At 46.9% G+C, this 24,133-nt stretch overlaps 1 protein-coding gene, 2 long non-coding RNA genes and 1 pseudogene across 10 annotated transcripts; 2 read left to right on the top strand and 2 right to left on the bottom strand.

The window, feature by feature from the left end:
• Window positions 1–1,619: 1,619 nt before the first annotated feature.
• On the top strand, window positions 1,620–3,034 carry LOC125507110 (annotated as a pseudogene).
• A 3,593-nt stretch (window positions 3,035–6,627) lies between these two features.
• LOC125509633 lies at window positions 6,628–11,102 on the bottom strand. 3 transcript variants are annotated; one of them, XR_007284166.1, is made up of 4 exons: window positions 10,774–11,100; window positions 10,401–10,685; window positions 8,555–9,831; window positions 6,629–8,442 (listed from the first exon to the last, which is right to left on the bottom strand). It is a non-coding gene; the product is annotated as an uncharacterized LOC125509633 (long non-coding RNA). The 3 variants fall into 3 exon arrangements; XR_007284167.1 differs by having other exon boundaries at window positions 6,628–10,254; window positions 10,774–11,102; XR_007284165.1 differs by having other exon boundaries at window positions 6,629–9,831.
• A 145-nt stretch (window positions 11,103–11,247) lies between these two features.
• On the top strand, window positions 11,248–17,594 carry LOC125509632. 6 transcript variants are annotated; one of them, XR_007284160.1, is made up of 4 exons: window positions 11,248–11,495; window positions 11,596–12,238; window positions 16,921–16,995; window positions 17,076–17,594. It is a non-coding gene; the product is annotated as an uncharacterized LOC125509632 (long non-coding RNA). The 6 variants fall into 6 exon arrangements; XR_007284164.1 differs by having other exon boundaries at window positions 17,124–17,594; XR_007284163.1 differs by having other exon boundaries at window positions 11,251–11,495; window positions 11,596–11,728.
• On the bottom strand, window positions 11,905–16,626 carry LOC125509631 (putative wall-associated receptor kinase-like 16). Its single transcript, XM_048674648.1, has 4 exons — window positions 16,145–16,626; window positions 14,521–14,962; window positions 14,249–14,410; window positions 11,905–13,426 (listed from the first exon to the last, which is right to left on the bottom strand). Exons 1-4 carry the CDS (start codon window positions 16,571–16,573, stop codon window positions 12,249–12,251), a joined length of 2,211 nt encoding a protein of 736 aa, XP_048530605.1. The 5' UTR covers window positions 16,574–16,626; the 3' UTR covers window positions 11,905–12,248.
• Window positions 17,595–24,133: the final 6,539 nt, after the last annotated feature.

A 24,133-nucleotide genomic window follows, 5' to 3' on the forward strand; every position in this document is an offset into this window, starting at 1 on the left:
AAAGTCCTAGGAACTAGAAAAAGTCTTAGGACTAGAGAACCAAACACCATCTAAGTTCGATGAATTCGGGTTTATCCCTCAGGTACCCGAGCAGACCGAAAACCGAGTAAAAGGTCAGGACCTGTGCGCCAGTTGCTAGCTACTCAAGTGCTTTAGGCTGGCCACAGTGGGGGTAACATAACCGGTAACATGCACTTGGGACTAGCAAACATGCTTATGTGGCACATAATTAAAGAAGAGAGAGAGGGTTAGAGTAACATAGGTAGATACCATATCATGTTAAATGCTATGCTACTTTGTGTCATGCATGGCAATAAATGTGATCATCTATGATACTCCCTCCTTCCATCTATATAGGGCCTAATGCGTTTTTTGAGGCTAACTTTGACCAAATGTTAGAGCAATAATATATGACATGCAACTTATACAAAGCACATCATCAAATTCGTATGTGAAAGGAGCTTTCAATGATATAATTTTCACATTATGCATGTCATGTAGTATTAATTTTATCAATAGTCAAAGGTGGTCTTGAAAAACGCATTAGGCCCTATATAGATGGAAGGAGAGAGTACTGGTTTATGTTACTATGCATAATGGAGGTAGTATCATACACTAGTATCATATGCATGATACTAGTATATGTTACTCCCCACTATGACCAGCCTTATATGTGAACATGGACTCTATTTTCAGTACCCACTATCTGCCAAGTGCACGAGCCCCACAGCCGCATCGGGAAGAGGCGAACCTTAACTAGTAAGCTGCCGCCGCTATATAAAAAGAGAAATAATGTGGAGAAGTTCTAGTACTCCCTCCGGTCCTTTTTAGTCTGCATATAATTTTTGTCCAAAGTTAAAGTATCTCTACTTTGACCTAACTTATAGAAAAAAGTATCAATATTCACAATGCCAAATCAGTATTGTTAGATTCATTAAGAAATATAGTTTCATAGTATATATATTTGGTATTGTGGACATTGATATTCTTTTATATAAATTGGTCAAACTTTATAAAATTTGACTTGACACAAATCTAATACGCGAAGTAAAAATAGCCAGAGGGAGTACTAGTACATCCGCTTAAATTTCTTGTTACTACATGGAGTACTTTATCTAGTGAGCCGCCATCGCTAATTGCACAGAGTAATAAAGTTAGGCTAGTCATAGTGGGAGTAACTTAGCTAGTAACATAGCGCACTCCAATTCTTTTACTTATGTGGCAAGTATTTAATGTGAGGTGGTAACATAATATGTTACGGTAACATAGCGCTTCTCAAGACAAGATGAGTCTACAAGCTAATAAATAAAGCCATCTATGACACTACTATCATATTATTTTGCATTATGAAGGTAGTAACTTAGACTAGTGTCATATGCACGAGGGAAGACCTTATCTGCAAATGTGGAGAGGAGTGCGGGTAAATTGTCATAGTTTCCTTCCTATCCGTTAGATAGATCGGACGGCCTATATTGCAGGATGGCACGCACACCATCATCACCAACTATGCTTTTTATAAGGAGTTTAAAGCATCACGAGTCCTATAACTTGTGCCGAATGTGATGGTTTAGTCTTAGAACTTGCATTTTGACCCTACCTAGTCCTTAAACTTGCATCAAATGTGCAAATTTGGTCCTGACCAATCACAGAGCGACAAATGGACGCCTGGGTCCCGGCCCGGTCAGCGCTCGGCATTTTGCAAAGAGGCCCCTACCTTTGGTTCGAATCTACCCGTAGGACATGCCAAAGTTCGCCACGAGGTGCTCCGCGTCGGCGCCGTGTTCGCCTCCGGCCTCCTGCGCGCGATCCGTTTCCTCTAGCTCAACTGGAAGGAGCTCGCCGCCGACATCGAGGCCGGCGCGCTCAGCCCACGCGTCACCGACGCGTGCGTGCGCGAGGCGGTCGCGGGCATCCTCCGGCCGGACCCCGAGCTCGCCCAGTTCGTCCGGGACGAGTGCTGCAACGACGACTGGGCCGGCATCGTCAGGCGCATTTGGCCCAACACGAAGTATCTCGACGTCATCGTCACCGGCGCCATGGCGCAGTACATCGGGACCCTCAAGTACTACAGCGGCGACCTGCCCCTGGCGTGCACGATGTACGCGTCGTCGGAGTGCTACTTCGGGCTCAACCTCCGCCCGCTCTGCGACCCTTCGGAGGTGTCCTACACCATCATGCCCAACATGGGGTACTTCGAGTTCCTCCCCGTGGACGAGGCGACCGGCGCGGCGTCGTGCGTGGACGCGGGCAACCTGGTGGACCTTGCCTGCGTGGAGGCCGGGCGGTAGTACGAGCTGGTGATCACCACCTACGCCGGGCTGAACCGGTACCGCGTCGGCGACGTCCTCCGCGTGACGGGGTTCCACAACGCAGCGCCGCAGTTCCAGTTCGTCCGCCGCAAGAACGTGCTGCTCTCCATCGAGTCCGGCAAGACCGACGAGGCGGAGCTGCAGCGCGCCGTGGAGCGCGCGTCGGCGCTGCTCCGCCCGCACGGCGCGTCCGTGGCGGAGACGCGGAGTACACCAGCCAGGCGTGCACCAAGAGCATCCCCGGCCACTACGTGGTCTACTGGGAGCTGCTGAGCACGGGCGCCGGCGCGACGGCGGTGGACAAGGCCACGCTGGACGCCTGCTGCCTGGAGATGGAGGAGGCGCTGAACACGGTGTACAGGCAGAGCAGGGTGGTGGACGGCTCCATCGGGCCGCTCGAGATCCGGGTCGTCCGGGCCAGCACGTTCGAGGAGCTCATGGACTACGCCGTCTCCCGGGGCGCCAGCATCAACCAGTACAAGGCGCCCCGGTGCGTGACGTTCCCGCCGATCATCGAGCTGCTGGACTCGCGCGTGGTGTCCAGCCACTTCAGCCCCGCGCTGCCGCACTGGACCCCGGCCCGGCGCTCCGTCTAGAGCGCGACGGCGGTCGTCCCACGAAGCACGACGACGGCTCCACCTGAATCGATTCACCCGTTGAAAGTTTTGGCTGTTGCAACGTTGCGGAGGCCGGTCTGCAGGCAGCTCGGTATCACGCCCTCGGTATTTGATTAGCCACCACCGAACACGCTGCCGTATTTCACCGTATTCCTCAGCAGGCCCCAAGTGGATGGACAACACGGTACATGGGCGGAGCAGCATTTATACCTCCAACATGGGCAACTGTGTGTGGGGCGTCTGGGGTACTAGTGATTTGATGGGTTTACAGGTCCCACTAAGAATTATGGAGGAGGTTACATGTAGAACCATCGGCAATGAATATGTGTTATTAGCACCCGAAGTGCCGCACAACATTTTCTAGAGAAATTTCAAGATGGTCCAAAGCAATATAGACAGTTGAATTTTAATTATCTAATGGCTGGTATAACTAGCACTCTCTCCATATCTAAGTCAAACTTTATAAATTTTCAACAAGTTTGTGGAAAAAGTATTAACATATACATCACCGAATCAATACAATGGATTCATAATTGAATATATTTTCACATCATATAGATTTGTCCTTGTAAATGTTCATATGTTTTCTACAAACTTGATCAAACTTCATAAAGTTTGATTACAGTAAAATCTAATATGCACAATAAAAAAATTTGAGGGAGTACCTCTTAGCAGGTAACATGAAGTAATAGATCATTAATCATGGCGTAGTATGGACATTGTTGCGGTATAATTATGGAAATAAATTATTATAATTTATTCCTTTCCTTTTATTGTTTTGCTGGACGTACCTTATCATCATGTATAACAAAGGAAGTAAATGTTTGTCATGTTCTATCATATATGTCTATGGATGTTTTATTTTGTCGTTTGGGACCTAAACAATAGGAAATGCATAGATTTGTTTTTGCAAAACACCAAAAATGGATACTAGTTGACAAAATCATAGCAAAAAGCAGTAAAAATACCATCCTAATTTTCCTGTAAACAAAGCAACCATGTGTAGTAGTGTTCTTGCACATTTTTTTGTTAGATAAGAAATTGTATAACGGAGAATGCTTTGTTTATTTCTCACACAAGAAACAATCATACAGGTTCCTAGCATTACATGTGTACATCTATTTTCTTTACCAGCTCTCTCAGAATGATACGAATACACATACTGAAGATTATTAGGATGGAATCTAGATGAATTATAATAATGCTTTTTGTACTGTGTGTATTATTTTTTATGATCACATGGATATGTATTATATTTTACAACACGAGAATTATTTGTCTTCTTATGGTAGATACAACATATATGTACGAGGCTCGCATCTAAACTTTTATTATATTAAAAGGAGATGTGGGAAATACTTAAGAAATTCTTTTTAAAAAATTAATTGCCATACTATAATTTTTTGTGTTGGTCAAACATTTCCTTGATGAATGGAGGGTTCAAATCAAATATTTCTCTTGCCTCTTAAGGGGTAAGAGGGGCCCATCTTAAGAAAGCTCCTTAAAAAAAGAGGCAGTTAATTGTTTGCTATAAATCAGTAGCTAATTACACACTAATTTGAGTATTAGTTTATATATATAAAAAGAGATGCGTTGACTGTACATGTACAGAAAATTGCCGCATATAAAAATGATACTTTTTAAGCTACTTTTTCGTTGGGCCAGTTGAACAATTATTGCACTGCAACTCTGCACACGCGGCAGGCTTATCTTGTGCCATTTTGAAAACGCGGACATGCACCATCTATTTAACCTGTGCAACTCCCATACGTTTGTACTATTCACGCAGAAGTATATTGGCTAGTATACCTTGGAAATGTCTGACAGGATGGAATCATGAAGTCCAATCCCACGAAGGGGATATCGAGCTACCTGACGCTCGGCCTCTGCAACGCCGCTCTCAGTGAGTGCCCCCTTTGATGCTAGGAATGAGGTTGGAATATGGTTAATGGTTGATGTAACAGTCCGATTACTGCCGAAGTATGATTAATGATTGATGGTTAATGGTTGATGTGCTTGTCTGTCTGTATCTATCTATCGGGAGTTGTATGATTGTTAATTAGTTCACGAAACATGCCTCCAAAACCGTACGAGTTAGTGGTAGTACTGTACTTGCAAGATATATTTCCCCCAATTATTGTTCGCTAGCCGACACCTGCATAGACTAGAGGCCGATGCCGATTGTTCTTTCTTTCTTCATTATCCTGCCTTTGGCCTTTCCATTTTGCCACTGAGAATCCGTTGCTGCTGCTCGTTCGAAAGTGTTACATGGCTCATCGCCGCGGCTCCGCCTCACATGGAAAGTGTTGCAACAGGAGCAGAATTAACCGCGTCACATGGCTCATCGCCGCAATAATTGAGGCGTCCGCGGCTTTTCGCCGTCGATGGACTTGTACTGCTTCAAGGACGGCGGTAATCTGATTGTCGATGATAGCTGTCTAGTCGGAGTTACGTATATGCGTTGCTCGATGTTGACACTTGATTAGACAAGATAGGCTTGATGATCAGGCCATGACAAGCGTTGCCCATTGCTAAATCATGCATGCTGGACCCAAGCACGATCCTGCTGTCTGCGAGGTCGGTCGTCAGGCCGTTCTTTTGTTTGAATGGTCTTCGGGGGTACTGTTGCTAGTAGGAGCGGACCAGCATGCTTTTTTGACTGCACGGTTAGGCCAACTCCACCGTACGACCCCAAACGGATCGTTCACTTTGTCCGTATTTCGTCCGTTTAAGGTGGCAATAGGTAGCAAAACAGACATGAATGTCCGTTTGTTGTTGGAGACGCCCAGCGCAGCGACCGAACCCAAATTATCCGCGTGCCCTTCACCTCCTCGCCCGCTCGCCACCGCGCGCCCGCACCCTGCAGCAGCCAGCTCGCGCTGCTCACCGCGCCAGCCCGCGTGCCCTTCAACTCCTCGCCCGCTCGCCACCGCGCGCCCGCACCCTGCAGCAGCCAGCTCGCGCTGCTCACCGCGCCAGCCCGCTGCAGCACCTGACGCCGCTCGTCCCAGCCTGCCGTCGCTGCGTGCGCCTCCTGCCGCCGCCGCCCCGGTCGCGCCCTGCCCCGCCCCGCGCGCCCGTCGTCGCGCCCCCGCCGCGCCCCGCCACCCCTGAAGCCGCCGCACCCCGGTCGCGCCCAGCCGCGCCCGCGCGGCGCCCGGCCTCGCCACGCCCCGCCCGTGTCGCGCCCCACTTAGCCACGCCGCGCGCGCCCGCTGGCCGCGTCTGCCCCGCCCACGCGGCGCCCGGCCTCGCCACGCCCCGCCTCGCCACACCGCGCCAGCCGCCGGCCGCGCCCCGCCACCCCTGCCGCCGCGCCCCGCCCGCGCCGCGCCCCGCCACGCCTCGCCCCGCCCCACCCGCGCCCGCCTCGCACTGCCCGCCCTTGCCTCGCGCCGCGCTCGCCCTCGGGCAGCGGCAGCAGCCGCCCTCGTGTCGTGCTCGCGCGCAGCCGCCGCGCCGCGCCCCGCACGCTCGCCTCGCCCCGCACGCCCCTGCGCGCGCCGGCCTCGCCCCGCTCGCCGCCGTCGCCGCTTGCGCGCCCGCTCGCCGAGCCCGCCCGCCTCGCTTGCTCGCCGGCGCATGCAACAGTGGGTGGGTGGGTGGGTTGGTGGTCCCTTTTTATTTGTATGACATGCGGGCCACACTGCACATGTAAGCGAACCGAGGCGGACGAGGAGTGGCCAGAAAGCGTCCGTCTGTGTCCGCTTTGGCCTTAAAACGAGACCAACTTTGATCCAGAGATGAGGCGAAACGGACACGAAACGGACAAAAAGATAAAATGAGTTCTGCCGCTGGGTCGTCTGGTATATCCGTTTTACCTCAAACGGACACACCCAGACAAAATGGGGTCGTGCGGTGGAGTTGGCCTTAGTGCTGTTGCGTCTCCTCTGCTCGTTTTCCTCTTCTATCGAGTCCAAACTGAGACGATTTCTACTTACATTGATCCCTCCCTTTGTCTTTTTTTCTCGCCAAAAGTTTTGTGTAAAAGGGGGTGACCGCCCTGGTACGTTTGTTTTTCTGCTTCAAATGTTGGATACTACGTGCGCTGTGACCTATACTTTTTGCAAAGTGATGGTGAGGAATCCTTGCTTGGAATGGAACCGTGTCCTGCGGGTAGATTCAAACCAAAGGCAGGGGCCTTTTTGCAAAATGCCACGTGCTGACCGGTCGGCACCAGGCGTCCACTTGTCACTTTGTGATTGGTCAGGACCAAATTTGCACATTTGATGCAAGTTCAAGGACTGGATAGGGTCAAAATGCAAGTTCTTGAACCAAACCATCACATTTGATGCAAGTTGTAGGACTCCCAGTGCTTTTAACTCATGGAATATCAAGGCAACACATCAAAATCGTTTGACTGTGATGCTGGGCAACGTTTTCACGCAGGTGCCTAGATACTGCTAGCTTTGCAGTGGTTCCACCTCCACGCGTCCAGGATCCCTCCTAGTGAATGAGCTGAGTTGCTAAGCGCGTGTCTGGTTGTCATGTCAAATATTACCAGCATTGCATATTTGTCTTAGTTCAGCCTGGCTGAGTAAAAACAGGTTAAAAATCAATATCTGCATGTTGTTTGGTCGTTCATATTGCATCAGTGGTGATTTTAGGGCTAGCTGTTTGGTTGCACACATATGTGCTTCAGAAGTCGGCAGATGCACATCATACCTGTTTGGCTGCGTGCACGTTGGTGTTCTGCTCATCCCTTTTAAATTCGGTGACCTTACCATCACATTTGTAGCACAACAACAAGCATAGCATAAGAACAAACTACCTAATTAACAACACAACAACAGATAAACAACCACTGATAACCATGCATACTAATAGTAGGGTTTAAGGTTTAAGACAACAGGGGCATCCCATGCCCCCTACTTCACATCACGTGTTGATCCTGGCAAAATATAAACAAGTTTGCAGCACTAGTTCACATCATCAACACAAACTACTAACATGTTTATACTTAAGACTTCTAGAGCGCGAGAGAAATGTTGCCAATGCAGTTGTGCCTGTTGCAGCGCACCCCTGCACATGATCGAGTTGTCGTGGTTGTAGATCTGCACCTTGAGGCCAAGCCCGGAGATTCACAAGACGAGGAGGTCGCCGGGGACGATCCTGTGGCGGCGGCAGAAGTACTGCCAGCCTCGGTTAAGGACCATCTGACCCAAGAAGTTCTGGACCTGAACCCAGAACTCGCACCACTTGTTGGCCGACAGTGTAACGACGCGCGGGGCCTTGATCACCAGCCGCTACTTCATCACCTCCGTGAACTTGGGCGGGATGATGAGCATGGTGAGATCCTCCATGTCCTTGATCTGAACGTAGAAACGCAACGGCTCTCATGCCCCCTCTTCGTGGCCGGTGCTCAGAGACCGTCCCCGTGAAGGTGGTTGGCTCATGGCAGCGATCCTGCCAGGCAGGTTCACCCTTTTGAGCAAGCAATTTGTTAGGATCAGGTCCTCGGCGCCCTCGGTGCCAGCCACGGCATGCGCTCCTCCACCGGCTACGTCCCACTCCATCTTCATGATCTTGTCACGTAAGATGACTTGTGTTAGTAACAAAGCATTGGCAACACTCGAATGGGGGTTAAAAAAAACCCTCCACCCACTGGGGTTCTGAACAGCGGTGCACCTGATGTCTCCTCGAGCGGCGCAACCGAACCCAGGACCACCAGGTCCGGATACAGCGGCATAGCCGAAGCAGCCGACACCTCATCAGCCCGATGATGGGGCCTGGTGCAAAAGGGCGACGGAGCGCGGATGGCTGCCATCAGGTCAATGCCTGAATTCACGAGGCCGGCCACCCACCGGTCTTGGATATTGTTGTTTCCGGCGATGATGGGGTCAGCGGGCGGCGCGGCGGCGGGCGAGCCATCGGAGGAGAGTAAGGAGCGGTGAGGAGAGTGAGAGAGTGGTGTGAATGGAGGAGTGGACGGTGACACGAGAGAGGGAAGGGAGTTATGAGACATCCGGTCCGTCTCCCGCGCTCTCCGAAGCGTGCAGCGAAGAGGCACGCGTGGCTCTAGCGAGTCTGGCTCGCAAATAAAACTACCGATTCGCAGCCGTGTCACCTTCCTCACATGCAGTTACCGATGGCAGCCGCTCATCCAGGAGGAGTGCGGGGCCGCCGGCATTGCCTTCCTCGCTTGCGGTGGCCAGTGGCGGCGAGGAGAGGCGCAACGGTAGGTGGCAGATTATTCGTGCGCTACACCCTCCTTGCCCAAATATGTTTCTACACAATTCTTTTCCCTCCCTTTAGTAACTTCAGAAACAAGTACCGGATGCAACATCTATTGCCAACTTTTGGAATTGTTTCCTCTAGTCAGCTCTATCTCCGTGCTTTTTTTTTAGAACCTATCTCTGTGCTATTGCTATTGCTATTGCTATTGGATGCCTAATCTTCCCATTTCTTGATCAACCATTTAGCATAGTTTGTCACCATCTGCATTTAAGATCAACCTTTAACTATATATAAGCAGTAGATTTTTTAAGGAAGGGGTACAAGGCTTTGGATTTGGAACTGAATCTCACACTGCTTTTACTAGTTCCTATATCTGCAGTATGAAGTAGACACTATAAGGTGGGCATACAAACTAAATTTTCCCTTAGCAAGAACAACTACAGCCAACCACATTAAAAGACAAATACATTTTACTCTTAAGAGCTAATTTCTCTTATTTCGTTCTGAGTCAACAGAAAGTAATTCAAAAATTATGAAAACATTCATGATTTTCAGCATATGCATATTGGAAGATTTAAATTTTAAAAAATATACACAACTTTAATAGGCAGACACGTGATGAAAACCTGCAAGTCTTTTCTCTTGGTAGTTGATGTGAATTCCCCCCTTCCTAACATCTTTCACCTATGCTTTGATCCTTGGGACCCCGCTTTTACTAAGTTCTGCAACTGAGCTCATCATCAAGAGCGAGCTCATCATCAAGAGCATGCAAATAAGAAATGTATGGAATTACTATGGAAACAAGTGAAAGATGCAGATGCATATCCATGCTAAATTTGAGTAAACTAATGTATGGAACTTCATGACTGCTCGGAGATTGATTAATAGAGAATGTAAAGTTTAAACAGTTGGCAGACAACACATTTGATAGCATGACTGGTAAGAGAATGTCCAATCCTAAAGTGTAAAATTAGAAGAAGGTACATCAGCTCTGTGGCATCTACGACTTTACAAAATGGCATCATGGTTTGAACATATTACATATGGACGCAAATAATCATGGCATGATGGCAAAAAAGAAAAAATGGCCATTCAGATCTCAACCACAAAAATCCTTTTGTAACCCTTCACTATCTTCTAACCTCTACGACCTAAAGGGTAGAAAAACTGAATCAACACAAATATATGACTCTATAATCTGTAGTTTACTGCGTACATATATTTTTCCGTGAGTTTGCGGGCATAAATAAATGAATTTATTTTCATTACTGTATTGGAGACATGCAAGAAAGCTTACATTCTTTTCCAAGCCCTTGTTCCAGACTTTGAGCTCCTGGGTTTGCGTGTTCAAGCATTTCATCTCCTTGGGCTTGAGACTTTGAGAGTCAGTTTAACTCCCAACTTCAATTTTCCAGTAGTGTAGTTGTTTCACCTTGTCATCCAGCTGAAACCTCAGGCTCTCGATTTCCCCTGAAATCGCGCAAGAATCGTCCTCAGAGACCATCGAAAACTTTCATTATCACTAGCTTTCTTCTTCCCACTCGCAGCTGATTCTGGCCAAAAAAGCTCTGCATTCCGACAGCTGCAGAGAATCATTTGTGCATTCAGCAAGTAAAATGTAACAAAAATGAAACATGCATGAGATATGACGCAAATATTTTCAACTATACTTGCTCATAAGGGCGTTGTGCACTTCTAGTTTTATCAACCAACTAGCATGGCAAGATGATGGTGAGTGGTCTGATGTTCATTCTTGAACAAAATTCTGCTATTGGCCGCCGGAGACGTTCCGATGCGCGATCCCCCACACGCCTCCTCCTCCCACGGTGGCCGCCGGCGCCCTCACTACCGTCGGTGGCGGGATGGGATTAGACGGGAGGCGGAGAAAGGCGCCTCATCTCCGTGGAAGGTCACGGCGGCGAGGATGCTGCGGTCCGGAGAGGGATTTGGGGGAGAGAAGCTGCAGATCGGCGGGGGAGTGCAGAAGAGGAATGGCTCGACCGACAGACTCCAGTGCCCATCTGTCGCCCACATACACAGTCGCGTGGTTGGGCCCACGGGATGCAAGCCCAGGCCCTCTCAAAAACCGGCCCAGATTGTGGATAGCGCCGATCGGAAAGCGGATAATGAAGTGTACGTCTTCGCTTCCCGTGTGTGCCCGTCTCTTATCTCCAACAGTCCTAAAAAAAAAGTCTCTTATCTCCAACGGTCCGAAGCGGAACACGACGGCCGCCACGATCCTCGCCGCCACGGCCGGGGAGAATCGAGGATGTGCGGGCCGCAGGCGAGCGGCGCCACGGCTTCGTGAGTGGTGGGGGCGGATGGACACGGACGAGCACCTCTACCTGCTGGGCTCCTGACGCTCCCCGTCTCCCGCTTCGACGCCGACAAGGTCGATGCGCTCAAGCGCCTTCTCGCCCTCTTCCCATAGGTTCGGTTCCTCCCGTCCTCTGACGTCATGGAAATTTGAAACGATTTGCGTGCGTGCGCAGGTAGGCAAGAACGTGTGGCGGCGATCTCATTCCACCTCTTCACGCAGATCACGCAGGTTGGGTTCGGCTCGCGCCTCCTCCCCTCGTCCCATCTCAGGGCTTGGATCTCGACGGGATTTCGAATTTTCGATTGGTATAATATTGCATTGATAACAATATTTGACCTATCTTGATAAAAACTCGGTACTCGTAATGCAAAAATATTTAGTTCCTTTACATTGAATTTAAAAGGTAAGTCAAACATTTACCATCCGTCTCCATGATAATATACGATGATATTACGATCGACAGTTTATGAGAAACAGATAATAAAGATAGACAGACTGATTGATTATATTACAATAAGATCACTCGCACTGCATAATATATATCACAGTGCATGATACTACTTTAGTTACTGTATTCACACTGCATAGCATCATATTATCATTTCATTTATCCATTTGTAGAATCCAATTCCAAACATAAAGTTGTGGATATGATCTATTTCTTATAAATTTTTCTCGTTTAATGTGTTATACTGTTCCACAATATGATGCTACAATCTTCTCTCACATTCTTAATTGCAATGCCGCATCATCGTTTTCCTTAGGTGGCACTGCATTGATACCCTTTATGATACTTGCACCAGGACAGGTCTAAGGTACGATTACTCATCGGCCAGATCCCAGACTCGTCACTGCTTCCTTCTCGATGCTAAAATATTCAGCACTAACAACCGTCGAGTTGACCATTGCCGATCGCTGCCCAAGTAAACTTTCATTCTCTTCAGGGTCTTGCTGCAGTTGCACCCAGGGATGTTGCATCACCTTCCTCAACCTATCAAGCTTCTCCGCAACTTCCTTCATTGATGGCCTATTCGTACCACACATCTCCAAGCATTGCTTCGCTAGCTCCGCGATCTCTTCAAGAACCTCCATGTTGTCTTGCTTGATCCCATCATCCAAGATCTCCTGAAGCTTATTCTCCTTCACTGCAGACATAAACATCATTGATAGGCTCTTCTCTTGGTCAGAGGCATCAAGACTAAAGGGCTTCTTCCCCGTGAGCAGCTCCAGAAGAACGACACCAAAGCTGTACACGTCACTCTTGTCTGTCAACTGGCATGTTTGCATGTACTCCGGGTCAAGGTACCCGCACGTCCCTTGTACAAGTGTGACAAATTGTGACTCATCGGTTGGTGCCAGGATAGAGGCACCGAAGTCGGAGACTTTAGCCTTGTAGTCGCCATCAAGGAGGATATTGGAGGACTTGACATCACCATGAAGGATTGGTGTCGAAGTGGATGAGTGAAGGTAGGAGAGCGCGTCCGCGGACTCATGAGCGATCCCCAAGCGAGTGGCTAAGGGGATACGTCGGCCATGGTTGCCGTGGATGAGATGGAAAAGAGTGCCGTTTGGGACGAACTCATAAACCAACATGGGGACTTCCACTTCGAGGCAGCATCCCAGAAGTTTCACAATGTTTTTGTGGTTGATTTGGGATAGGATTAGCATCTCCTTACCGAACTCCTTCTTGTGTTGCTCGTTGATGGTCATGCATCTCTTGACCGCCACCTCCACGTTGCGGTTGAAAAGTCCCTTATACACAGTCCCATGCCCCCCATGACCTAAGACTTGTTGTTCACTGAACTTGTTCGTGGCTTGTTGCAGTTCTTCCTCTGAGAAGATTTTGAATGTAAGGCCTTGCTTCGACTTCATCTCTTCAAATAGTATGAGGCCACCATGCTGCCGGAAGTAGTTCTGTTTCATGTTCTGTAGCTTCCGTCTCTCTTGGATGAAGCATGCAAAGGCAATAACAATCACAATGATGACGAGCCCAACACTTGCACCTGCATGATTATCAATCCAAATATAGTTATGAGTACCTTTTCAAACTAAATTTCGGCGACTAGTGTCTTGTTTTGTTCTTTTGAAATCAAACACAGTGGCCCACTGAAATCTAGTACTGTTGTTGGAGTTATGTTTTATGCCATGGTCCAAACTCCAAACTAAGAATTTCTTGGTCGTTCAAACTATTTATTTGATTCACTTTCCCTTTAAAACTATCATTGGATCAGTTTCTCCTTCAAACGATAGTGGCTAGTTCATTTCACTACTGAGACCAGTTTTGGACGACATCGGTCTTGACAACCTGGATGGTTGTTCTGCCAGTGTGACATCCATGTCATCCAAATACTGCACACACAAAATGACATGTGGCAGCAGCAGACACCGCTTTTCGTTGCCTGATGCACAATCACCTATCAATACCTGACCACTCCGGGGTCAACCTCATTTTTGAAAAAAAAAATCAGTACCTGACCACTGATGGCGGGGCGCAAGCTCAGTGAGCTAGACAACCACTGCCACCACCATGGTCTTCGATGAAGAACAAGCGTCGGAGGCAGTCGTAACCAATATCCGATCTTCCTAGAACTTGGATAATGCCTTGCGGGCAAAACCATTGTCAAAGTCATGAAATCCAACATCCAAGAAAGGTAGGGGGTAAAGACATAAATATAAGTAGTATAGCTTTGGAGGGGAATATTGAACATATTTGAGAAAAAAACTGCCAAATCAATAGTCATTTTGGGTGGGTGGTTGGGGGGGTTGAGCTTTCCCTTTTTAGTAGTGATGATGTCTATGCTCACTCAGCAAAGAGAAGAACACACCTATGACTGGCACCGCAGGAAAATGGGGAGACTTTGGAATTGGTACGCAGACACCATTTGCCATATAGTTCCCAGGGTGGCATGAGCAACTGTATTTCCCCTGCGTATTCTTGCAGATCCCTGGGCCGCAAGGATTAGATTTTTCACGGCACTCGTCAATATCTGGGAAAGAAATGTTTTTAGTTCAAGTAGTTATACAATGTGTATACTCATGATCTACATGAGATGGTGAAAAATGTAAGTGAGGTAGAAGGCAGGAAAACGGGAGGTACCTTGGCATCCAGCCGTGATGTAAGGGTTGCCTTTGTACCCATTGGAGCACTTGCAATGGTAACCTGGATCGTTGGTGGTGGAATCAACACACGCACTATGGCTGCTGAGGCACGCATAGGTACTCATGTTCTTTTTAGCTGCCTTGCAAGTCCACGGTCTTATTACCCAGTTCGCGACAAGAGGGACTCCCCCCTTGTATGTCTCATAGAACACTTTGGATTTGACATAGCTGGTGTTGAAACTGAAAGCTGCCTTATCCATCAGTGCCATGTAATTGCAAGGATTGGCTTGCCATATTTGAGTAGTGTTGTAGTTTTCGTTGAAATAGCCACGATAATACTGTATGCCCTTTGGGACATCGGCTTGACAACAGCCAGCGCCAGAGCATTTGCCATTCTCGAGGGTGACATTCGTGCATGTGGAATAGCAACCTATTACGTACTGCACACAAAACAAACCAAACAAAACTTATATGAGATGTCCTTTTTCTCTGTGTGTGTGTGTTGGGGGGGAGGGGGTTTATATGGGATGTCTTTAACCAGAGTAACGATTTAAATGAGGAAATTACATGATTTTTATTTTAAGGAGATATTATTTTATAACCTATTATTTGTAGAAAAGTCTTGCAGATCTGTTCACACTGGTTAATGGTAAGAGTTTTTTTCTACGACAAATCAACTTCCTCTATGCACCCTACCAACAAAAAAAGACTTTCTCTATGCTATTTGGAAACTTAAGATAGCACCTAGAACTCACACATTTCTGTGTCAGATCCTCAAAATAATTATATGGAACCTAGCGGATTTATTCAATGCAATGCTCACAGCGCATGAATCGTAACAATATCTTCTCTACTGTGTTGTGGCCAAACTTCAACTTGTATGGGAGGAATCAGCACCAATTCTGAAGGTTAGAAAGTTGGTTATTTCTGAATCTTTGCAAAGTTTTTGGGAAGGTGCCATTAATACTGTAACTTGTAACTAATGCAACGATGTGAGGATTATGGAATAGCAGGAACGAAATTGTGTGAACAAAAAAGTGTGGGTTAATATGGAACAGTTTGTCCCCTCGAAAGAATAGTGATAATAATAATAATATGGAACAGTTTGGGACATGATCATGGCCTACATAGGGAACTGGAAGGTCCCTTGCAAAGAGGCATATAGATAGACTTGCTGGAAAAAGTTGGGGCTCTGTTTGTAAGGAGGGTGAGAGAATTTAACCTCTAGCACTACCAGGGGCTGGGGGGTAGAAGTGCAAGCTGAAAATTAAAGGTATCTTTCAAGCCGAATCCAGCAGAGCTTTGATGTCATAGAAAGCTCAGAAGAATGCACTGGTGGGAAGAGGTAGGAAGAATGCATACATGCTCACAAGATTAACTATTAACTATCAGACGACAACGCGTGACTGGTTCATCATTTTGTTATGTAGCATGTCCTTTGCCTGGTTCTCTGTAATTAATAACGAGATGTGTACTGAACTGAAAAACAGATGTAGGTTTCATCTTCATAATGAAAATGGAGGCGAAGAGGTTTTACTGGCCGAAAATTTATAGAAGGAACGGTTTTTCTTCCCAAATACTTTCACATGGATCAGTATAATAAAAATGCTGAAATTACTCACAGTAGAGCTCCTCATATAAGCGACAGCATTGCACCCGATGACGATAATTTTGTTATCCACTTCTGATATCGAGAAGGGCGAGTTGGTGAAGCTCAACCATGAATCAGAGTAATTCGTCGTGCGAGTGGCCGGGAAATAGCACTGCCAGGACATCCTCGTCGTCATCCAGACCTTGCTGCTGGGTATGGAGATCTTGGTCACCTCGATGTTCCATTTAAAGGGCTTCATGGTGCCGTTGATGCTCGTGCAGTTGAGGTTAAAGCCGTTGTGCAACGCGCAGTGCTTGCCGATGCCAAACGGGAACGGGATTGCGACGTCGCCGCACTTGGCCGGGCAGCCGGGACGCTGGCCTGCCGGTACATCGGCCGTGGCCAGCGCCCATATCGCCGAAAGGCAGATAAAAAGAAGCCGAGAACAACCCGGCTTCATCCTTGCGTGAACTAGTGGGTGTGTGGCTGTTTGCCCCTGAGCTCCTTGCTGTACCATGGCGCTACCGTGGGCTATAAATAGATGAATGAACAAAGCAACAGTAGTTCTTTCTCGTTATTGGCTGCCTGATTGACTACCACCTCTTATTTCCTTTTCCTTTTTCTTTTTCTTTTTGCGTGGAGACTAGAGAGCAACTATACCAGTTGACTATGGTTAAGTGATGAAGTGACACAGGCAAAGCGTAATAGCTGCATTATCACCCCTGCCTAATATGGCCATCTTACTTCCTGGCATATTTGAGACATCAATCCATGTCTGAGTCTGATTTGGCCTTCCTCATCCGGTAGGGCCTTCAGCAAGCAGCTTCCATGACCGCTTGTGTGGTTGAAGATGGAAACGAGCCTGAACCGGAACCTGATTAGGTATGTAATCTGTTGTTATTGCCATTTTCCTGTATGTTTGTAACCTCCGTTCTTTTCTCCTCTGGATTCGGCAACAGCAGTGACGTGTTGTGTGGTCACCCTCTTGGGGACGTTGTCGGGGAGCTCAGGTTCCTTCCGGTTACGGCACGGCGACGTCTTCGGGAGGCTTGGATCATTGTTTGAAGCATCTTCGTGTGTGGCAGTCTCATCGCCAGTATTTTGGGATCTTTCTGCTCGCTGACATGGTCGACGCTCCACGTCATGGAGCAAGAGGGCGGAGAGCCTCTTCGGTAACAGTTTGGCGTGGGCAGTGCGGCGAAGTCCGGTGGTTCCTCTACGAGACGCGAGTTCATTCTTGGTTGGCTTCCCTGGTGCTTTTTTTTTTGTGTGTGGTTCAGCCCCTCCAGTGCTCATCCTCCCGGATGGTGGCGTCCAATAGTGCATCTCTTGCTCATTGTTTTCCGTTGCTTTCTTTGTTTATCGGTTTTTATTTTGATCGGCTTTGTAAGAGGTTTTTTCAACACATTGTATCATTCAGCCATGTGGCTTTATATATAAAGCAGGACGAAACCATATTTCAAGGGTTGCATGACGAGATATATTCTTTTTACAATGACAATATAGGTTTCGTTGACATGCTAGATTGTTGATGAATATGTTTGCTAATCTACTAATTAGCCACACTTCCAAGTATATTGTTATTATGCAATTTGGACAGCTTGGCGCCCGTGGATTTCTCCAAGCACACAAAATAGTGTTCAGCGAAATGCTTGTGAGACTGTGAAGAATAGCTTTTTGTTTTTGGTCGTTTTCACTATGCCGTCGTACCCACGGTAGTGTTGAAGTCTGTCTTTGTATCTTTCAGCAACTCTGCTACATTTAAATTTTAAGGCCACCTTGTAAATGAGCATAATAATAATAATAAAAAAAAAAGCTTTTTAAAGGGAAAATGATCATCGAAAGTACTAATATCCAGTTTGTTCTCCAACGAAAACAGTTTTGATCACTAGTGGCGCAAACAAAACGATTCACTTCCTGTTAAAAAGACATTTCTCGGTCAGTTCAAATAGTTGACGACCCCAGACCTTCTAACACGTTTAGTACACTCATTGTTTGGAGGGACAAGAAGACTTGGGACTTGGCTGTCTTCGTGGGACCCTTGGAATTCCGATGATAGTACATTTTTTTTGAACTGGGCATTACCCCTTTCCATTAATCGAATAACGGAAATATAGCAGTCATTAGGACACTAGAACAGGAGACGGGAAAGGGAAAAGCGAGTTCAAAGCATCGCCGGGAAACCCACCACAGGAACTCGCCTACGAGATACCTGCTGTGGGGCGAAAACCCGACGACACCTACAGTTCTCAACAACCAACGCACACTGGCAGAATACTATGCAAAATACACGACCCATCAGGGCCATATCCTCGCGCAGGAGTAAAGCACAAAAGCAGCCCTGTCCTCCTGGACCAGGGGAGAAAAGCAGGGAGTTGGAGACGCGATTCATCAAGTTGTCGCCGAATCTTCTGTCGCAGCGGCGCAGATCATCATCATATTGCTTGTACTGCTCCTCAGCATCTGCGACCCACGCTCCATCGCCTCACGGTCTGCCCCCTTCAAAAGACCTGCCCAGTAGGTGATGAAGACACAAGCAGAGAACACAATCTCAAAAGGAGTTTTAGGAAGCTTAAACTCAAAGGTTGCTCTGTTTCGATAGTTCCACACTGCCCAGCAGATGGCAGCAAGGCCGAAGGTATAGAATTTAGCACCATCAGGGAGATATATATAGCACCAAGTGTAATATTGCCAAATGTTATTGGGGCATAATTTAGTGCCCAGGACTGCTCCCACCGATCGCCAGATCACCCTGGCAACTGGGCAAAGGAAGAAGAGATGTTGCACCGTCTCACGGGCAGCACAAAACGAACACTTCTCATTACCAGGCCAATTTCGACGTTTCATAACATCCCTCGTCAGGACCGCGTCCTGAAACAGCTGCCACATAAAAATTTTGATCTTAAGGGGGATTTTGGCTTTCCAAATCCACTGGTAATCACACCATGCCAGGTTGCTTTCAAGCAACTTGTACATGGTTTTAGTAGTAAAGCGGTGTTTAGGTCCAGGAGCCCAGCCAACCTGGTCTGGTTTAGTTGAAGAGATAGCATTCAGCACAGTTGTGCGCATCTCATTCCACATGTTTTCGAGCGGGGGGTTTAGCCTCCTGCGAAACATATCACCAGCCTCCACTCCTCCCAGCTCGCCAACCGTAATCTTAGGCATTTTACAAATGCTAAACAGCTGTGGATACTGAACACACATAGGGGGCATTCCATTCAAAGAGTCCTCCCAGACTTGGGCTATATTCCCCGAGTTGATCTGGACTATTCTCCCCCGCATATAGTAATCTTTCACTTTCGTAATATCTTTCCAGATGGGAGAATCATTGAACTTGCTTTTCACCGTAGCAACCGTATCCCTTTTCAGGTATTTGGCCTTAACGATATCCTGCCAAAGTCCATTTTGAGTATCCAGTTTCCACCACCATTTCACTAGGAGGCTGATATTCTGTTTACGTAAATCCTTCACACCCAAACCACCCTTGTCCTTGGAGCGACACACTCTGCTCCAACGAACCAGGTGGTATCTTTTTCGTCCCTCCCAACTTTGCTAGAAAAACCGACGTCTCCTCTTGTCAAGTTTTTCAATGAGGGTTTTAGGGAGAAGGAACATAGCCATATAGTAAAAGACTATACTAGACAAGGAGGAATTTAGCAGTGTAAGCCTGCCACCTGATGAAGCAGCATTGCCTATCCAGGCTTCACAACATTTGTCAAATTTCTCATCAACAAAGATCCACTCAAGGCATCTAAGGGACGAGAAACTAACTGGCACTCCTAAGTAACGCACAGGAAAGTGACCAATTTGGCAATTAAAAAGATCCGCATAGTAAGAAAGGATACTATTGTCACCCCCCACACAGGATTTCACTTTTGAGATAGTTAATTTTCAGACCTGACATGAGTTCAAACATATAAAGGAGCAGTTTGAGATTTATTGCAGCAGAGGTGTCATGTTCAAAACATAACACTGTGTCATCTGCATATTGCAAAACGGCAACACCCCCATCAATAAGGTCTGGGGCTAAGCCAGTGATCATTTTCTCTTTTTGAGCATTGAAAATCATCTTCGAGAGACACTCAACCGCTAAGTTAAACAGGAAGGGCGAGTGGGGATCGCCCTGGCGAACCACTTTTCGGCTCACAAAGTAAGGCCCAGTCTCATTATTCAGTTTGATGCTCACCGTGCCATTATTCAGAATATTTTTAATCCAACCGCACCATTTATCGTTAAATCCCCTCATCCTATGACATTCCAAAAGGAAATCCCAATTGATTTTGTCATAAGCTTTTTCGAAATCAAGCTTTAAAACCACTCCAATATTCTTTTTGCTGTGCGTATGATGCAACACCTCATGCAAGGACAAGGTCCCATCCATGATGTTTCTGTTTTTAATGAAGGCATTTTGGTGTCTGTTGATCAGCTTATCTGCATAGATAGCTACCCGATTATCTAATACCTTTGTAATTAGTTTATAGGGGCAACGAAGAAGGCAGATGGGGCGGAATTGCTGGATTTTCTTAGCCCCTGTCATTTTGGGAATCAGTGTAATCACACCATAATTCAGCCAGGCAACGTCCAAAGTTCCGTTATGGAAGGCCTCAAAAATGCGCATGATATCTATCTTAACAAAATCCCAGCAAGCTTTATAGAACTCAGCTGGTATGTTATCACGCCCAGGATCTCTATTGCTCTCCATACCAAATAAAGCTGTCTTGACCTCTTCCTCAGAAAAGGGGCGGATCAGATTTTATTATCTTGATCATTCAATTTTTCATGCTCACCCCAGGTATCAGGAGAGAGGTGGAAAAGATTGCCTGGGGCGTCCCCAAACAACTCCTTATAGTATGAGGTAGCATGGTCAAGTAAATCTTTTGTGCCCTCGATCACATTATCCCCATCAATGAATGACTGGATAGTGTTCTTACGTTTTCTACCATTCGCAATGCGATGATAGTACGCAGTGTTTTGGTCCCCTTTCAAAAGCCATCTCTCTCTAGATTGTTGGAGTCTAAACAACTCCTCATTAGTTAGGATGCTATTGAGCTCAGCCAAGAGCGAAGCTCTTCGGCAGCAATTTTTTGCATTAATAATTCCATCTTCCTCTAACTTTTCGATCTCTTCAAGCTCTATGGGAATCTCTTTCTTCCTTTTTCTCTCGTGACCAAAAACATGGGATCCCCATCCTTTAAAATATTTTTTGAACCGTTTCAACTTGATATTAAGGATGTCAATGGGGTCATTCGATTCAACAGGCTGCTCCCAAATTTCTCTGGCCTTAGGCAGAAACAATTCATTGCTCAGCCAAATAAGATCAAAGCGAAACTCTTTTTTCCTAGGGGGTTCTGGTTTACCATCTTTCAAGGAGAGAAGAAGGGGATTGTGATCAGAAATGTCTCTGACTAGTTTTCGAACCGATACCAAGGGGAATAAATCTTCCCAGGAATAGCTCATAAGAACCCTGTCTAGCTTCTCAAGGGTAGGGTGAGCCTGGTGGTTTGACCAGGTGTATTTGCCCCCAGATAAGTGGATCTCTCTAAGGCTAAATGCATTAATCACCGAGTTGAACTTATCAATATAGGAACTATATCTCATGTTTTTATTCTTGTCATCACCTCCCCTCAAGATATTGAAATCACCACCTATTATATACGGGATATCAATATGAGAATAGAAGGAAGCCATCTCAACCAGGAAATCCTCCTTCAATTCATCTCGGGCCGCTCCATAAACAACCACAAGCGCCCAAATCATATCTCTCTCTACATCGTGCATAGTGGCTTGTAAGATAAACTTACCCACTTTCCAGGAAACAACCTCATATTTTTCCTTTTTAACACCGCAAAGGATACCTCCGGATTTGCCTATCGAGGGAACCCAGCACCAATCAAACAGGTCACAGGGGTCAATCTTTCTAAAGTAACTTTTATGGAAATTCTTTTTAATCGTTTCTTGCAACGCCAGGAAGTCAAGGGAGTAGTCCTTAATAAGATCTGAGAGGCAGGTGGACATTCCCTTTTTCCTTGCCCCCCTACAATTCCAAAATATCCCACTCATTTAACAACCATAGTATTTTTTCCCCTGGTAACCTTGTTAGGAAGCTGGACAAGGTTACCCACTTTGGCCAATGGCATATCCCTATTTTTCTGACTTCTAGTGACCGGTCTATTAACATTCACCACCGGTCTCCTGCATTTTTTCTTCCTGGATCTCACCAAGGTAAAATCGTTTGTATCAGAGTCAGGATTCCTCTCATCCCCCATTCCATACATAAAGGAGTTTTGTCCCCTTTGGCATTAACTAAGAAAAGACTGTTGCTCTTGTTATCCTCTTGGACATTTTCATTATTAGTGTTCAAAGCATTAACTCTAGATTTCTCCAGTTCACGAAGGATATCTATATTCGCAAAATCTGTGTCAGGAATATCAACGCCCATTTTGACAGCCCGTAAAATTAGTTCTGGATCAGAAAGAACTTCAAAGGTATTACTAGTGTTATTATTACCTTCCAAATTGCGCTTCTTGGCCACCGCTGCTGCCTTTTCATCAATTCGCATCAGGTTAGTCTGGGCGTTGCGCAAACTGAAGCGTAGATTCTCTTCCGTAACAAGGGGTGGGGTGGGGATCACCTCATTCTCGTTGCCCATCGACGATCAGGGGACTGTACAATGTATTTGCTCGGCCCCTCCCCCTCAAGGACTCCACACTCCTGCAGGGGTTTCATGAGGGCACCGCATTTAACCATGTCAGCATAAGATTTATTCATACTACATAAAGCTGCACAACTTTCAGGAGACTCTATCGATTTTACCAGGGGGGAAGTGCTTACATTTTCACAAAAAGCCTGTTTGCCAAAGGGTAGATCACTTTTTCCTTTCTTTCTTTCTGCCTCGTCGTGTTCCATGGCCAGAGTGTCAATCAGGAGAGTGTTATCAAGCGACTCGTCCGAGCCCTCGTCTTCAGGAGAGTCTTGCTGTTTTCCCTGGCCTTTACACTGAGAACCAATGACTGTACCAGCAGCATTGGAGGAAGATCCCACCTCATTTTTCCCATTGGAAGCTTGCATTTTCATCTTCTTAAACATATGATTTCCAGACTCAGGAGGAACTGTCACAGTTGCTTTCCCACGATCTGGGTCCCTGACCAACACCTGATCCAACTCATAATAAAAATCGAAGAAGTGGTCACCCAGCACTGCCTCGGCGACATGTGGGATCTCATCCACATTCCTGCATCCAATTTTCACACGCACATATTCAGGATGATGAATCGTAGCCCCATCAATTTCCAAGGGAACACCAACCAGAGAGGAGACATATGCCAAGTTTCTTTCATTCCTTTTCTCCAAGGGGACATTACTGACTTTAATACAGGCTTTCTCCATAACCCCTTTGGCTCCAAGAGCCGAGGTCCAAGGATCAATTTTCACCACAGTACCCGTGGATTTCAAGGTCATTCTACCAGTATAGAAAGCTTTGGAAACATCCCGACGATTAGGAAATCTAACAATAAAAACTCCAGGTCCAATAGATCTAGCAGTACATCTCCAACCAGTAGCAATGTATTGAGACAGATCAAATTCCATATCCTTAGTAGAAGTGTGCCCCTCAACAATAGTGATCACCACACTAGTTTCACGCTCTTTCATCTGCCTAGCAGTACACGAATCATGAATGTAATAAAACCCTTGCCCCTTGGCAGAAAAGGCACACATCGGCGCAATGCAGTCCCAAGGAAGAAATTCAGCACAAACAGAAGCAAGGTGACCTAATTTACTGCATCTCTCACAATATGCTTGCGGGCATCTGGCAGGGATATGCTCAGGAGATTTGCAAATTAGACAAGCATTAGGGTTCATGGGTGGGTTCACTTGGGTGTTTTGGTTGCCCAGCACGCGGCGCTGCGGCATCTCCCCCAACTGCTTGTCGGTGTTGTCCCCTCCTCCAGATCCAGACGTGGCCTTGGGCTTCTCCACCCAAACCCCACCGGATCTGGGCTCTTGGCGACCAGCCGCAGCC

The sequence above is a fragment of the Triticum urartu genome, chromosome 5 (assembly GCF_003073215.2).
Source record: "Triticum urartu cultivar G1812 chromosome 5, Tu2.1, whole genome shotgun sequence".
Lineage (NCBI taxonomy): Eukaryota > Viridiplantae > Streptophyta > Magnoliopsida > Poales > Poaceae > Triticum > Triticum urartu.

Excerpts from the sequence above, each read along its gene's own strand:
- LOC125509631 (XM_048674648.1), bottom strand. The coding sequence starts at position 16,573 with ATGAAGCCGGGTTGTTCTCGGCTTCTTTTTATCTGCCTTTCGGCGATA. Across the intron at positions 14,963-16,144 it reads CTTATATGAGGAGCTCTACT|TACGTAATAGGTTGCTATTC; the intron begins GTGAGTAATTTC and ends TTTTGTGTGCAG. Across the intron at positions 13,427-14,248 it reads TCCTGCGGTGCCAGTCATAG|GTGCAAGTGTTGGGCTCGTC; the intron begins GTGTGTTCTTCT and ends ATAATCATGCAG.